Source organism: Nymphalis io, chromosome 4, assembly GCF_905147045.1.
Source record: "Nymphalis io chromosome 4, ilAglIoxx1.1, whole genome shotgun sequence".
NCBI classification, from domain to species: domain Eukaryota; kingdom Metazoa; phylum Arthropoda; class Insecta; order Lepidoptera; family Nymphalidae; genus Nymphalis; species Nymphalis io.
In genome coordinates, this window is record NC_065891.1 from 8,402,627 (window position 1) to 8,416,626 (window position 14,000).

The 14,000-nt window shown below is 34.8% G+C and overlaps 3 protein-coding genes across 3 annotated transcripts in view; 1 reads left to right on the forward strand and 2 right to left on the reverse strand.

Annotated features, from left to right (window-relative positions):
* The window catches only part of LOC126768180 (uncharacterized), a 276,661-nt gene that overhangs the window by 138,133 nt on the left and 124,528 nt on the right, over positions 1-14,000 (reverse strand). The gene's annotated exons all lie outside the window — the stretch shown is intronic.
* LOC126768217 (uncharacterized) overlaps positions 3,655-14,000 on the forward strand; it is a 57,426-nt gene continuing 47,080 nt past the window's right edge. The window contains exon 1 of the mRNA XM_050486188.1: positions 3,655-4,409. Coding sequence (XP_050342145.1) covers positions 3,864-4,409 — 546 coding nt within the window. The 5' untranslated portion in view covers positions 3,655-3,863. The remainder of the gene's footprint in view (positions 4,410-14,000) is intronic.
* Positions 4,869-14,000, reverse strand: part of LOC126768182 (serine/threonine-protein phosphatase rdgC) — a 70,343-nt gene continuing 61,211 nt past the window's right edge. Inside the window, exons 11-15 of the mRNA XM_050486133.1 lie at positions 8,506-8,691; positions 7,794-8,049; positions 6,587-6,735; positions 5,722-5,824; positions 4,869-5,557 (exon numbers count right to left, since the gene is read on the reverse strand). Of these exons, the coding sequence (XP_050342090.1) occupies positions 5,340-5,557; positions 5,722-5,824; positions 6,587-6,735; positions 7,794-8,049; positions 8,506-8,691 (912 nt within the window). The 3' untranslated portion in view covers positions 4,869-5,339. The remainder of the gene's footprint in view (positions 5,558-5,721; positions 5,825-6,586; positions 6,736-7,793; positions 8,050-8,505; positions 8,692-14,000) is intronic.

Genomic DNA, 14,000 nt, shown 5'->3' on the forward strand with positions numbered 1-14,000 from the left:
GAAGTGGCAGTGGGCTGGTCACGTATGTCGTAGGACCGATGGCCGTTGGAGCAGACGAGTCCTAGAGTGGAGACCGTGAATCGGCAAGCGCAGCGTAGGGCGCCCTCCAGCCAGGTGGACCGACGACCTTAAGAAGGTGGCGGGCACCAACTGGATGCGGAAGGCGGAGGACAGGGAGCTTTGGCGCACCTTGAGAGAGGCCTATGTTCAGCAGTGGACAACGATTGGATGTTGATTGATTGATTGATTGTAAGCGCTCAGAAGACATACAGTACGCTACAGTGTGAAGTGGAGTGAAGTCACAGAAAGATAAATAAGTTATATTTATTTTAGGAAATAAAATCGAAGATCTAAATAAAAAATATAAATCACTCAAAGATAGACATAATTAATGCTGGTAAAAATAAAATCTAGAAAATATATATAATAAGCTAAACTCACATCACTTATTATTAAAATAAGGCGACATTCCAATATGTCTATCGGATCATCTAACTAAAAAAGCATTAGAATCTTCTACTTTGCAAGATACTCCCATCCTACTAGATGAAATATATAATTGTGGTGTAAGAGGTCTGCCTCTTGCGTTCTTAATGGATTATCTCACTGATCGTCAGCTACATCTCAAATTCGGTGAATATTACAGCTCAACAAACATTTTTATATGGTGTTCCCACAAGGTAGCGTCCTCGATCCTACCTTATTCAAAATTTATGTAAATGATCTGTGCAACTTATGAGCATATTATATACCTTTATCTTTAATCACAAAAATATGGGAGGCTTAAAAACTTAAAAGCTACCGCTGAATCTGGAATTTACTATGGTATGGTATGTGGAGATATGTCTCCAACTGGCTAAGAATAAACCTATAAATAAAACGAATATATGTTCCATTTCCAATTCGCAAGACCATACACCCTAATTCTAACTTCGACTTGACTGTACATACCTGCAAACCGTACCGTACCGTAACAGCCTGTGAATGTCCCACTGCTGGGCTAAAGGCCTCCTCTCCTATTTTTTTTTTTTGAGGAGAAGGTACCTTCTCTACCTGCAAAAACCCCCATCTAAGTCTTTGCTCACGAGATAAACTTACTAGAACCGATAGAATAGAATACCTCGATCTTATTGTGGATCAGCACCTCACATTCAGCATTAGGAAACTCATATGGATGTTTAAAATATTACGCGTTGCGAACGAATCAACTCTTATTATCCCTGCAAAGCTCTTGCGCAACACACACACACACACACACACACACACACACACGCACACGCACACACACACGCGCGCGTACGCGCAAGCACGGACACACACACTCACACAATAAGTATAATGTTAGAACTATATAATTTAGGAAGCTTTTATGTTCATATTTTAGGCTAAATTAATTATTAGTAGCTTTTGTTTGTCTTTGGCCACGGCGGTCAATCTCAAGTGAAATTAGCCAACTGCGCAGTTCATATTATAGAGTACAAGTGTGCGCGCAAACACAGGTACACTCTCTATTACTTCCTAACACTCATAAACTGATGGAACGACAATCTCACTTCCTGACTAGGCTGCTATTTAGAATTTTCGAAAATTTTAGAACTCAATAACTTTTTATTGGCCCGACCCGAGATTTGAACCCAGGACCTCTGGGTCTGTGGCCTTACATCTAGCCACTAGATCAAAGAGTCAAGTCAACCACTATCAGATACAAAAGATAAGCGATACCGTATGTAATAGGAAATCATATATTCCAATCAATAATAACCGATGGACTGTTATTATTTTATGTATAACAGTAGGTATACGTTGTGTTCATCGGGTATATTACGGTTGTTTAGATACTCAGGATTTTGAATCAATCTTTCAATTAATCATTGATTTGAATTGAATTTAATTTTATTAATAGAGAACATAATTATACTAAAATAACCTAAAATATACTTTGTGATTTTTTTTATATGAATCAATCCCTAAAATACCTAACATATTAATATAAGTATTAAATTATCTTCATTTAAAATCTATAAAATCAGTTAGTCATTTGGTTTGATATAAGGTATTCCATATTAAGAATGATGATAAGTTATCTTATGTATTTAATTTAAATTTTATTCCCGATTTCTATCAAGTAGACAAAATTTGACAAGCATACATCAATATGTAAAATCTAAAAGTAAGAAAATATTATTAACTAGTAACCCTTAAACTACAACTACGGCCCCCTCTTATTGTCATTGATTGCCACAAAATCCTTGTTGTATTATATAATAAAGTATTGATAAATAACCGTAACTCAACATTAAAATTAAGATATTTTAAATTTTTAGTTACTTCATTTTTTATTTTCAAAAGCCACTTGAATACAGTTAATTTTTATTTCATATCACTACGCTTAAACTTACGAACGTTGTTTTGTAGGCGTTTAGTTAAAAAAATATATAACTTTTTATATCATGATAAAATTAACATTCGAAAAACTGGAGACACAGCATTGGCATCGGGTAGCAAGTTCAATGAAACTACAAATTATATGATATCACAATTTATTGGACAAAACTTATACTATAGCACATTTAATTTATTAAATATTTGAGTACTATTCGCTTACACGAACTAGTAATTTAAGTGGAAGTCGAATTAGTACTTCATTTATAATAATTGAGTTTGAAATCTACAGTAAATTAGTTATATAATTTGAAGAGTCAAAAGGTTTAAATACGAATAATTTTAGTATTTTGAAGATGAATATTTCAATGCATTTATTATAAAGATACATTGGAATGATTAATAGTTTGGATTAAGAGATATGTATGAAAAATGTTAATTACGTACTAGAAATATTATGAAAATCTATATTTTACTCCAAAGCTTTATATTTTATTAATGAAAATGTTATTATATCTAATCTTTAGATATGATCTCTACGTAAGAATCAGAAAATTTTAAAAAGTCGTATAATTAATTATTTTGAATATAGATAAGAGGAACCGTATTATTCCTGTGGTTAATTCTCTATAAAATATTTAATTTAGTAAGCAAATATAAATTTATACAAATATGAATCGTCTTACTTAATACTTTGTATTATAAAAATACATTAAATACGGAAAATACTCTGAATTTTTTGCGTCTTTGCTCCCATTTGTTTGTCAGAAATTATTTGAAGTATAAATTTTGTGAAACGTAAATGTAATTGCAAATCACAATTTTTTATATTACATAAATTGGCACCAATTAAATATATATTATGTGCTGCTAGATTCGATCGATAATATAAACTAAGTTTAACGACCTCTCTTAGTCAATAAATACGTATAATTTTACATTAAATCTAATATTTTTAAGTTAAATAACATTAGGCTCCATTAAAATGCAATTAGAAAATACATACATCAAATGTTAATAAGAAGTTTGTAGACACACTTAGAATATAGACTAAATAAATTAAAACTACGACATAAATATCTTAAGGCTGACCATCCACTCGAATCATGCAGCGCTCATTAGTAAAGTTTACTTATAATATTTTTCCTATTAATTGAATAAAAAAAATTGTATTATGATACATAGAACATATTAAAATAAAAAATCTCTGGGGTGAAGCTATCGACAAGCATGGAGAATCGTTGGCTGTCAGCCTCGATATCTCCAAGGCTTTCGACAGGGTCTGGCACAGAAGTCTTCTCTCCAAGCTACCGGCATATGGTCTGCCTGCTCAGCTATGCACCTGGATTGCCAGCTTCCTACACAAGCGTAGCCTTCGTGTTTTAGTAGATGGTTGCGCTTCACAATTCTATGTAGTGAATGCTGGGGTCCCCCAGGGATCTGTGCTATCTCCCACACTCTTTCTTTTGCATATCAATGATATGCTCTCCCTTGGGAACATACATTGCTATGCAGATGATAGTACAGTGCATGGTGGATACCACGGACGCGCAGTGGCTGGGCGGGCGGAAACTGAGGAGAGGCGGGAGAATCTTGTCATTGAACTCGATAGGACGTTAGATCTCATCGCCAAATGGGGCTCTGATAATCTTGTTGAGTTTAATGCCAAGAAAACACAGGTATGCGCTCTCACGGCGAAAAAGTCAACATTTTCCCCTCTTCCCTCCCTCTGTGGTACTCCGCTGGTGATGCAAAGCAAAATCGCCATGCTGGGGATTGACGTTCGCTGCGACCTTAGTCCAAGGGATTACATCGAGGCTGTTATAAAAACAGCTTCACGGAAACTCGGAGTTCTGAACAAGGTGCGGCGCTTTTTCACGCCACAACAACTGTGCCTGCTGTACAAAACACAGGTACGGTCTTGCGTGGAATATTGCTCGCACCTTTGGGATGGCTCCGCTAAGTACCTACTTGAGGCCTTGGACCGGTTGCAGCGACGTGCCGTACGCATTATTGGCGACGTAAAGGTCACAAACACCCTTGAACCTTTACAATTGCGTCGTGAGATAGCAGCACTGAGCGCTTTCTATCGACTGTATCACGGCGAGTGCTCTGAGGAATTATTCTCTCTAATTCCTGCTTCCCCCTTCCTTCTTAAGTCCACGCGGGCTGGTTCTCGATGTCACCGCCTAACTGTGACATCAATTCCATCGCGAACAAAGAAATTTGGCAACTCCTTTCTTTGTCGCACTTCCAAAAAATGGAATTCCTTACCAGCTCACGTATTCCCCTCCTCTTACAACCTGGGTTCCTTCAAACGAGGCGTGAAGAGGCATCTTGCGGGCCGGCAAGGCGAAGGCGGCTAGTGCAGAACGTTTTTCCCGTCTGTACTGGCCGTCGTCGCGTTTGGACTCTACTACCACTTACCATCAGGTGGAGTAGAGTCATTTGCCCTCCCGGCGATATAAAAAAAAAAAAAAAAAAAAAAAAAAAAAAAAAAATATGCTGATTTATTTATGATAACTAGATATGAGTAAGTGCTCGCCACAATTTTATACATTATTTGGTCTTTATGCTTACGAATGTATGTTTAGAAGTAAAAATATCGTGATGAGTGTGTAATATCCCGTTCAATTACTGTTGCTTGAAGTTATAATCTCGACGAACGATCATCCTTAAGTACTGGGGCATAAAATGCGAAATGTCGTTAAAGCCCGGTTCAGGCAGTGTCCTTAAATATCGCTCTCCAAGAGGCCGGCTCGTTTTGGCCTCGCGTAATCCGTTAATTCTATTTCCTCTATATCCCTCGAGGAGTTCGAGCATTCTCCCATTAGAGGTGCTCGGCCATTTTTCTTATACTTCGGTGTTTGTTCGACGTCTATTTTCAACAATTCAATATCGACTCCGATTTCGTCTTTATCGACCGCTGTCCTGCTAGGACAACGGTCTAGCTCCTGTCAGGTGGCCTGTAACTCCGCTAATGTATTCTCGTCCTCGTGCAAGCTTTTCTCAGCGAGCCTGAAGCTTTCGAGGAACTCGTTGAGATCAACTAAGCCGTCCTTGTTAATGTCCATCAAACGACATATATCGACAAGCTGCTCTTGAGTCATTGGGTTCGGCATATATTTGCCCAACAATTGACATGCTTCGGAAAATTCTTCCAGGGTTATATAACCTGCGATGAAGTTGTGGGGCGAATCAATATTATTTTAATAATTTATAGTTAGTTATGGAAAAAAAATATATTATATAAAAAAGAATGTGTAATTTATAAACCTGTCCTTCAACATTAGAAAAATGATATTCCGTAAGATCAATAAACCTCAAAGATAATCTTACCTGAATTGTCCTTGTCGAGAATTTTAAATATTGCCTCTAAGCTTCTTTTATTTTTGTAGAGCGTTTCGACGACAGTTTGAGTGTCGGACTTTCGTCCAACTTTCTGTAACGAAAATATAGCTACAGACTTTATCTTTTAATCCGTTTAAAACGGTTACTTTACAAAGTTGTTTTTATCTGAAATACTTAGTAATTAAAACGTTGAAAGCTAACATCTTATGTTTTATATTATTTGTTATATTCATAGTTTGGTTTCAATTATCATTTTTTTAAATACTAATTTTTTAAATGTTTAACGTAGATTACAAAATCGATATTATAATGATTAATAAAAATAAAATATTTATGTTGAAAATGTTGAATTTCTAATATCAAGACCTGCCTGCTGCCTGAGCTATAAAACAAACTTTTAATCCTCCTAAATAATGGCTTCGCGGATGATGTCGACAGGGGTTCTAATAAAACAGAACCTGGTGTGATCATAAAAGTTTCGAATGTGACTGTGTGATGTTGTGTGAATTCGACCTCTCATCAAAGTAGCTTCAAATACATTAAATAAAAAAGATAATACTTTGTCATACATAATTAAATATACAAAAATCAAATTAATTTGAAGGACGTGAATTTTAACAAATCATTGTGGGTTCAAATCCTGGTAAACTCCACTGAATTTTCATGTCCTTAACTGGCTGCAAAGGAAAATATCACGAGGAAACCTGCCAATGGAAATCAACCAACTTGCATTAGAGTCGCTTGCTGTAATGAACTCCAAACCTTCTCCTCTAAAAAGAAAGTAGGCGTCAGCCCAGCAGTGGGACATTTATAGGCTGTTATTTAAATGCATATACAATGTCTAATGTCTCACATTAGTCGGTATGTCGAAAGTGTCCATATAGCGCACCCGGCGCGTCTCGGGATCGGTGCGCACGAGCTTGTCCTTTAGCATACGCCACGGAAGTCCAAGGTGGGTCGTCTCCTCCATGGCGTAGCACCAGTCACTTATTGAAATAAAACCTAAAAACAACCATACCTATAAGTTCAGTATCCCCAAATAATACAAAAACATATTTTTAAATAATCTCGTAATTCACAAAAAAAAATATTGCAAAAGTTTTCTTTAAAAAAATCCAAATTTTCTTTCTCTTCAATATAAATTTTCGTAATGGAAATATATTTTATAATGAACGAAGTTGATACATTAAGACTGTCGCTGATTAATGACGAAATCACTAGTCACAATTTACCGAGAATAATGACGAATCGTTTCCAATTTTACTCTGACTTGAAGCAAATTCAATTCAGACCTCATACATTATTTAAAGTCAGAGAACTTGGAATGGAACAGATTAACTACTTAAGTATTTTTGTAGTATGATTTTATTAATAAAGCTAATGACATTTTTATTATTAGTTAGCTAGTCTATTAAATTAGTCACAAGCAAAAAACAATTAAGATCAATAGCGAAACATATCACAATATAAATAAGCATCCTTGACATTATCTCTGCTATTTACATAATAACAAAATGAAAATGTAGATTAAGGTTTTACGCATTTACAGCTCTACGTAAAAACAGGGCAAGCACCTCTGAATTTACATGTGCTTAATTTCTGTTTATAATTCATCTCGTGCTTTTCGGTGAAGGAAAACATCGTGAGGAAACCTGCATGTGTCTAATTTCATCGAAATTCTGCCACAGTGTATTCTACCAACCCGCACTGGAGCAGCGTGGTGGAATAAGCTCCAAACCTTCTCCTCAAAAAAGGGAGAGGAGGCCTTAGCCCAGCAGTGGGACATTTACAGGCTGTTACTGTTTTACTGTAAAAACAATACTAGAAGGATCAATAATATGAGAGTGAGATCACAAAATTAATGAAATCCAAGTGTTTAAATTCCAATTACTAATTACAAGAAATTATTTACTGGAGATAGATATAAAACAATCTACTATACTCAATCGTATAATAGTGTAATTTTGAACAACTTAAATGATTTATAAGCATATGGTAAAAAGTCGAAAGTAACGGCGATGAATGACAAATAGCTATATTTCATTTAATCATATACAAACCACTCTGATCTAAGTCCATGCTCCTAAAAGTAGCTTCTAGTGTTCTACGTGCCATCATGATATGGCTATGCAATTCCCTCATGGCTGACGACTCCACCAAGCCCACACGTTGGCGGAACGTGAGTCGACGAGTGCGAGACACCGCAGCAGTGTACTGCACAAACTGCCTATCCAAGGAGTTGCCGCAGAGCTTTAGGTAAGCGCCTTTGTTTGATCCCAGTTCGTAGTAGTTGGATGCAGAAAATATTGTAATAACCTACAAATATTTTTTAATATTATATTGCTAATTATATTTTCATAATCAAATCGATTAAATAAGAAAAAGCAATGGCTATGAATTATACAAAATGAAAATAATATATTAGGAAGCAGTTCTATTAAATATCATTTAAAGCTTCAATATTGGCTTCATCTTCCTTCAAACTACATTACACCCGATAATATATCTATCGCTATATCTTTGTGTGTGTACACTCACTTTAAGCTAAGTCTCACTTTAAAGCCAAACATTTCAATACAAATTATGACTGTTTGGTGGTAGATTAAGTGTACATAGATATTCGGTTACGTTTATATGTAGATATTGGCTTTGTGCAAATAAAAGACCATTTATCCCTTATAAATAATGCATGAACGTTTTTTAATATTTTACTTTGTCCCATTCAGTAAGTAATATAGCAAAATGTAATAAATAAAAGAACAAAGAACTTACATTTCCATTATGTAGTATCTCGTAGCCACCAGGCTTACACTCGTGACTTCTGACTATGAAGCTGAGTTTGTTCTTGCTCAGAAAAGTAGCAGTGACATCTGGACCGAAGTACGTGCCAGCTCCGCGCAGGGCGTTCGCAACACACCCGCCAACGCTTTGCGGATCCGACCAGAGGATATCAAATACCTACAAAAATACCAATAATTACTGTAAAAAAAAATACTAGCAATGTGCGTTTTTAAGGAATTACTATTGCCGAGGAGCCGATATGGCCCAGTGGTAAGAACGCGTGAATTTTAAACGATGATCGTGGGTTCAAACCCGGGCAAGCACCACTGAATTTTCATGTGCTTAATTTATGATTTATGATTATAATTCATCTCGTGCTTAACAGTGAAGGAAAACATCGTGAGGAAACCTGCATGTGTCTAATTTCACCGAAATTCTGCCAGATGTGTATTCCACCAACCCGCATTGGAGCAGCGTGGTGGAATAAGCTCCAAACCTTCTCCTCAAAAAGGGAGAGGAGCCCAGCAGTGGGACATTCACAGGCTGTTACGAGTACGATTATTATTCCTATTTACATCTTCAATTAAGCATACAACTTTAGTTACGAGTGGATACGACCATAAGAGGTCAAGATAAGATAAGCCATTGCATTTACATTCTAAATAAAGAAAAAAACGAAATAATGTAACATAACCTAAATAACATAATAACCACTTGAAATAATAATAATAATATCCTCCAGACCGGTTTCGGCCACGACGGCCAATCTCAAGAGAGATTAGCCAACTGTACAGGAGAGATTATAGTACACAAGTGTGTGCGCAAACACATGTGCAGTCTCTCTTCCCTTGCTCATAACCCGAAGGGACAGTAATCCGACAGGACCGGAAAGAGTCCAGGCGCAGGGCCAACGGCTTTACGTGCTTTCCGAGGCACGGGAGTGTACACACTTCCAACTTCCAGGTTCTGCTACTGAGAATTTTCTGACTGAAAAACCCAATAACTTTTTACTGGCCCGAACTCGGAATTGAAACATAGGGCCTCCGGGTCTGCGGCCTTATATCAAGCCACTAGACTAACGAGGCACTCACTTGAAATAACTAATATAACCTCAAAAGTGCAATAATTATTCACAAATAGATAGAAAAGCACTTTCTTTTTTTAACAAGAAGATCATTTCGTAATAAACCCCTTATACTCTTCTTAAACAGAAAAGCTTTCAAACATCTGATTCTAACAATGGACTGTTAAATACTTTACATTATTATTTATACGAGTTTTAACCATTATACCTTTAAGTGTAATTTAATATAAAACAAAGAAATACTTAAGAGGCATCCAATAAGCATGTTTTTAAATGTCTGGGTATATTATATTTTTTAATAAGATAACCGCTTTACCTTCATAGTTAAAATATTTAACATGCGTCTTTACCTGAAATAGTAACATATATATACGTATATACTGTATATTAACTTACATATACTTAATTCAGTATTTTGGGGTCTAAATCATTAACATTATTTAATATAGTTTACCTAGGTATAAATATACTATACTACATTTATTATATAAAGATCTAAATTCACATTTGTGTAATTTCGTAAATGAATTTTAAATCAATTCCTCGCAACTAATTGAGTTGACACACAATTGGACTGGTAATACTAAATAATATACTAAATTAAATTCGCAGCTACTTTTTATTTCAATTAATGTTTATAAAATTTATCTATTTGTAGATATCTATATTAATATGTAGCTCTTTTAGTTTCAATTCTCATTTCGCGTATGTATATTTAATTATTTTAAAAGTACATTAAAGAGTATTCAGTAATTAAACTGCTACCAGGAGATTACAATCATATTTTTATAATAATGAAAACTGTATGACCACTTGTAACAGACAATGGGAACGAAGGCCAGGGTCCGACCCTGAAGCTTCAATTTTTTTTAAAAATAAGATACCATTACGTCTTAACTAATGCAAATCAGTATTGTTTTAATTAAGTCCCAGATTCTGCTACTATGGTAGTAAATACGAGGGGATACTAAAAAAGTCTATAATAATTGGGAGCTCAACTTTGTGACGTCATCCGTTTAACAATCCATTTAACATTCATTGAACATCGCGGTGTGATAAAGTTCTAAACTGAGCAAATAAAACACGTTCAAACCATTATAAGTGATAAAGCAGTCACTTTTAGAAATCATTCCCCTGGAAAAACTATTATTTACAAGTCATGGTATAATATTAAACGCGATCAAGGGCAACCGATAGAGGCCACCTCAAACGTCTTCGATAAATTTAAAAGTGTTTGAAAATTAAATTATATAATTATAAATCCGAAATTTAAAAGGAAAAGCAAGAGATATTTGTGTTCATTCGCATAATGGATACCACTATGTTGAGGAAGCTAATTGTTAATTTTAATAAAAGTTTACATATGCCAAGATTACTTACGTCGTATCAAATGCAACAGCGAATTGACGCGTCTAAGGACATTCTGGAGCTGTGCCATAAACATCCTCTCATTCACTCTTGGACATGCGCTTTTTTTCATGGACTCTTGCATTGGCTTTTGCAACATAAAGCAATCTTAACTTAAGACAAAGCGAGAGTCCTTATAGTGGGTATAACGCCTTAAAATTCTGAACCGTTCAGAAGTTTAAGGCGTCAGAATCAGCGGGAAAGCTAGAGTTTTTTTGGGACTGTGCAATAATTTATTAATCAATTATAAAGGAAAAGGTACCACAATAATCAAAAAATACCACTCCAGATCACAACTCCATATCAGCGCGACTGAAAGAAATTATCGAGGAATAGGGGAAAGTTATAAAAAGCAAAACATCGCGTCGGTTTATAAGGATAGGTTGCGATGATTGCTTTACACAAATACGGATCTGAAGTGCGTGTTCAACCACTAGATGAAAGAATATTTTCAGATGACAATGAAGTTACCGGGGTTATTTTAATGCGTTTAAGAGGGTAAAGACAAAAATATTTTTTTAAAAACATTTTCAAGATACGATGTCTTTCCTTGCGTGGACTTTTTGACTTCCCCTTGTAATTATTTACTGGGTTAGTAGGTAACTTAATTATGTAGCTGCCAACATCGCTCAATGAACTCTAGTGACCGCCCTTTGTGATGTTCGTTAGTTAAATAACGCGGCTTTAGATGAGTTAAAGGCTTTTACGTACTATGTATTGACCTTTAACGATCATACTTGTAGCTTTTATTTAGAGCAACAAGTATCTTATTTATATTAAATATAAGCCAGTACATAAGGCGTTCTTCAAGATATACATATTTTTTATCTGTAGACTTATTATAGGAATTAAATTTATTTGCTTTATCATACTTGGTTTTTCGTAAGTTGTCATTATTAAAATAAAATAAACAGTTACAAGGCCTGCGTATATACGCATGAAATCAGACGGACATTACAATATAGGCTTGGAATATGACTTGGAAATAAGTTCATAATATTTCATTTAAAAATACTAATATTTGACATTAATTAGATATTCCTAAATTAATTAAAATACAGACACAAAGCTGCCTATAACACAGGCCGCATTTCCACGCTGTACGGCAATGGACATCCTTTGTGCCAAGTAAGACTCGGAGCGACTGTCAAATCCCCTCTCTCTAAGGCGACAGCCAATCTCCCTGATAAAAGTAGCATAGTCTATAGCATAATAACTCATTTCATCACTCTTCTTCTTCTAGTAGTTTATAACATCGCTCCATATGTATCACATTATTTTGCTTTTACTAAAAAAAAAAACTATCCATTTTTAATACAATGTCATAGTTTTTTAATAATATTTGACTGCCTAATCAATTTAAATGAAGAAAACCTATTCATATCTGGACAAGTTAGTCTTGAAAATGAATATTTTTTTAAAGTTTATTTAGTAACGTGAATTTTTTTCATTTACAGGAATTCTTAGAATTCTTTAAGCCGACTTGTCTAGGTGGCGCGTGAGAAAGGTCATACGACAATATAATATTAACAAGAGAAAGATAAATATATTTTTTAGTTACTACATTTTGAAACAAATTTTATTGTTAATTATTATTTTACAAACAACAAGAGATTATTTGTACCTGTCGTATGTTTTATTTTTTTTGAAGAAATATAATCAGACCTTCGGAATGATTTAAGTTTTATTTCCATCCTAAAGTATATAATTAGAACACTTTTATATAGTTATAATGGATGTCGATTTTAGTGCATTGTACGTGATGTTTTAGTTTGGCAACTAATTAATACAGTAATAGTTCGCTCGGCTAGTGTTGGACGCTCTAACACTTGACGAGAACAATTTTGTTTAAGAGTTGTGACAGCTCTCGATCACGTTAGCGCTAGATAAGCGTGCATTAATTATCTCGGACATTGTTTGCACATACTTACATATATACTTAACGTTCATAACTATTGGTCAATATATAAAAAAGAAAATAATAATAATAATATCCTGGGACATTTTTCACACACGGCCATCTGATCCCAAATTAAGCTTATACAAAGCTTGTGCTATGGAAACCAGACAACTGATATACTACATATACTACTTTTCTTTTGTAAATACATACTTATATAGATAATTACACCCAGACTCAGAACAAACAGACATGTTCATGTACACAAATGTCTGTCCTGGGTGGGAATCGAACCCACAACCTTCGGCGTGAAAGGCAAGTATCTACCAACTACGCCAACCAGCTCGTCAAATATGGCGTTATTTACTATATAAAGTGCAAGATATTCATGATGATTAATTACAGGAACGCACAAGCATTATGCATGCCATCTTTAAGGATTTTGTATAAGATACTATTTATATGATTTACCAAAAAAATCAAGTACTTTCAGAAGTTTTCGACAGCACGTTCGCGAAGCAAAAACCTTCTATGACGAGGAAGGGGACAGCGAAATACAATCATTATTAACAAAAGGCGCTTTCGCATAAACGTTTCTCGACGATAAATCAAGGCCCTTACTGGTACAATTTATAGTTATGAAACACAAAACGTTATGTATAGTTCCTACACAGTTCTCTGTCTCAGGGTTGCTTACCGAACCATGATAAGTGGTACAGAAAAATAATTTGACAAAAATGATGGATCGGATAGCCGCACAAAATAGTCGTATCTGAACTGCAGATACTTATCGACAGATTTCTTCAAGGTTTTACAAGAACAAAAAACTAGGTTTCGTGCCAACAAAGCCACTTTAAAGTAAAGTTTCAAACATTTTTTTACAAAGCCATTTTCTTTGATGGTGATTGAGTAAACGATAATAATTTCTTTTATTACCTAAATAAAAGAAATTATTATCGTTTACTCATACCAACTATTATATATACATTTTAGGCGACAAGTTTATTTGCCATCGATTAAGTTTTTATATGTATATGGAATAAGCACTCTTTTACATATTATATAATGATTATTGCATTAATTGTGTATGTACAC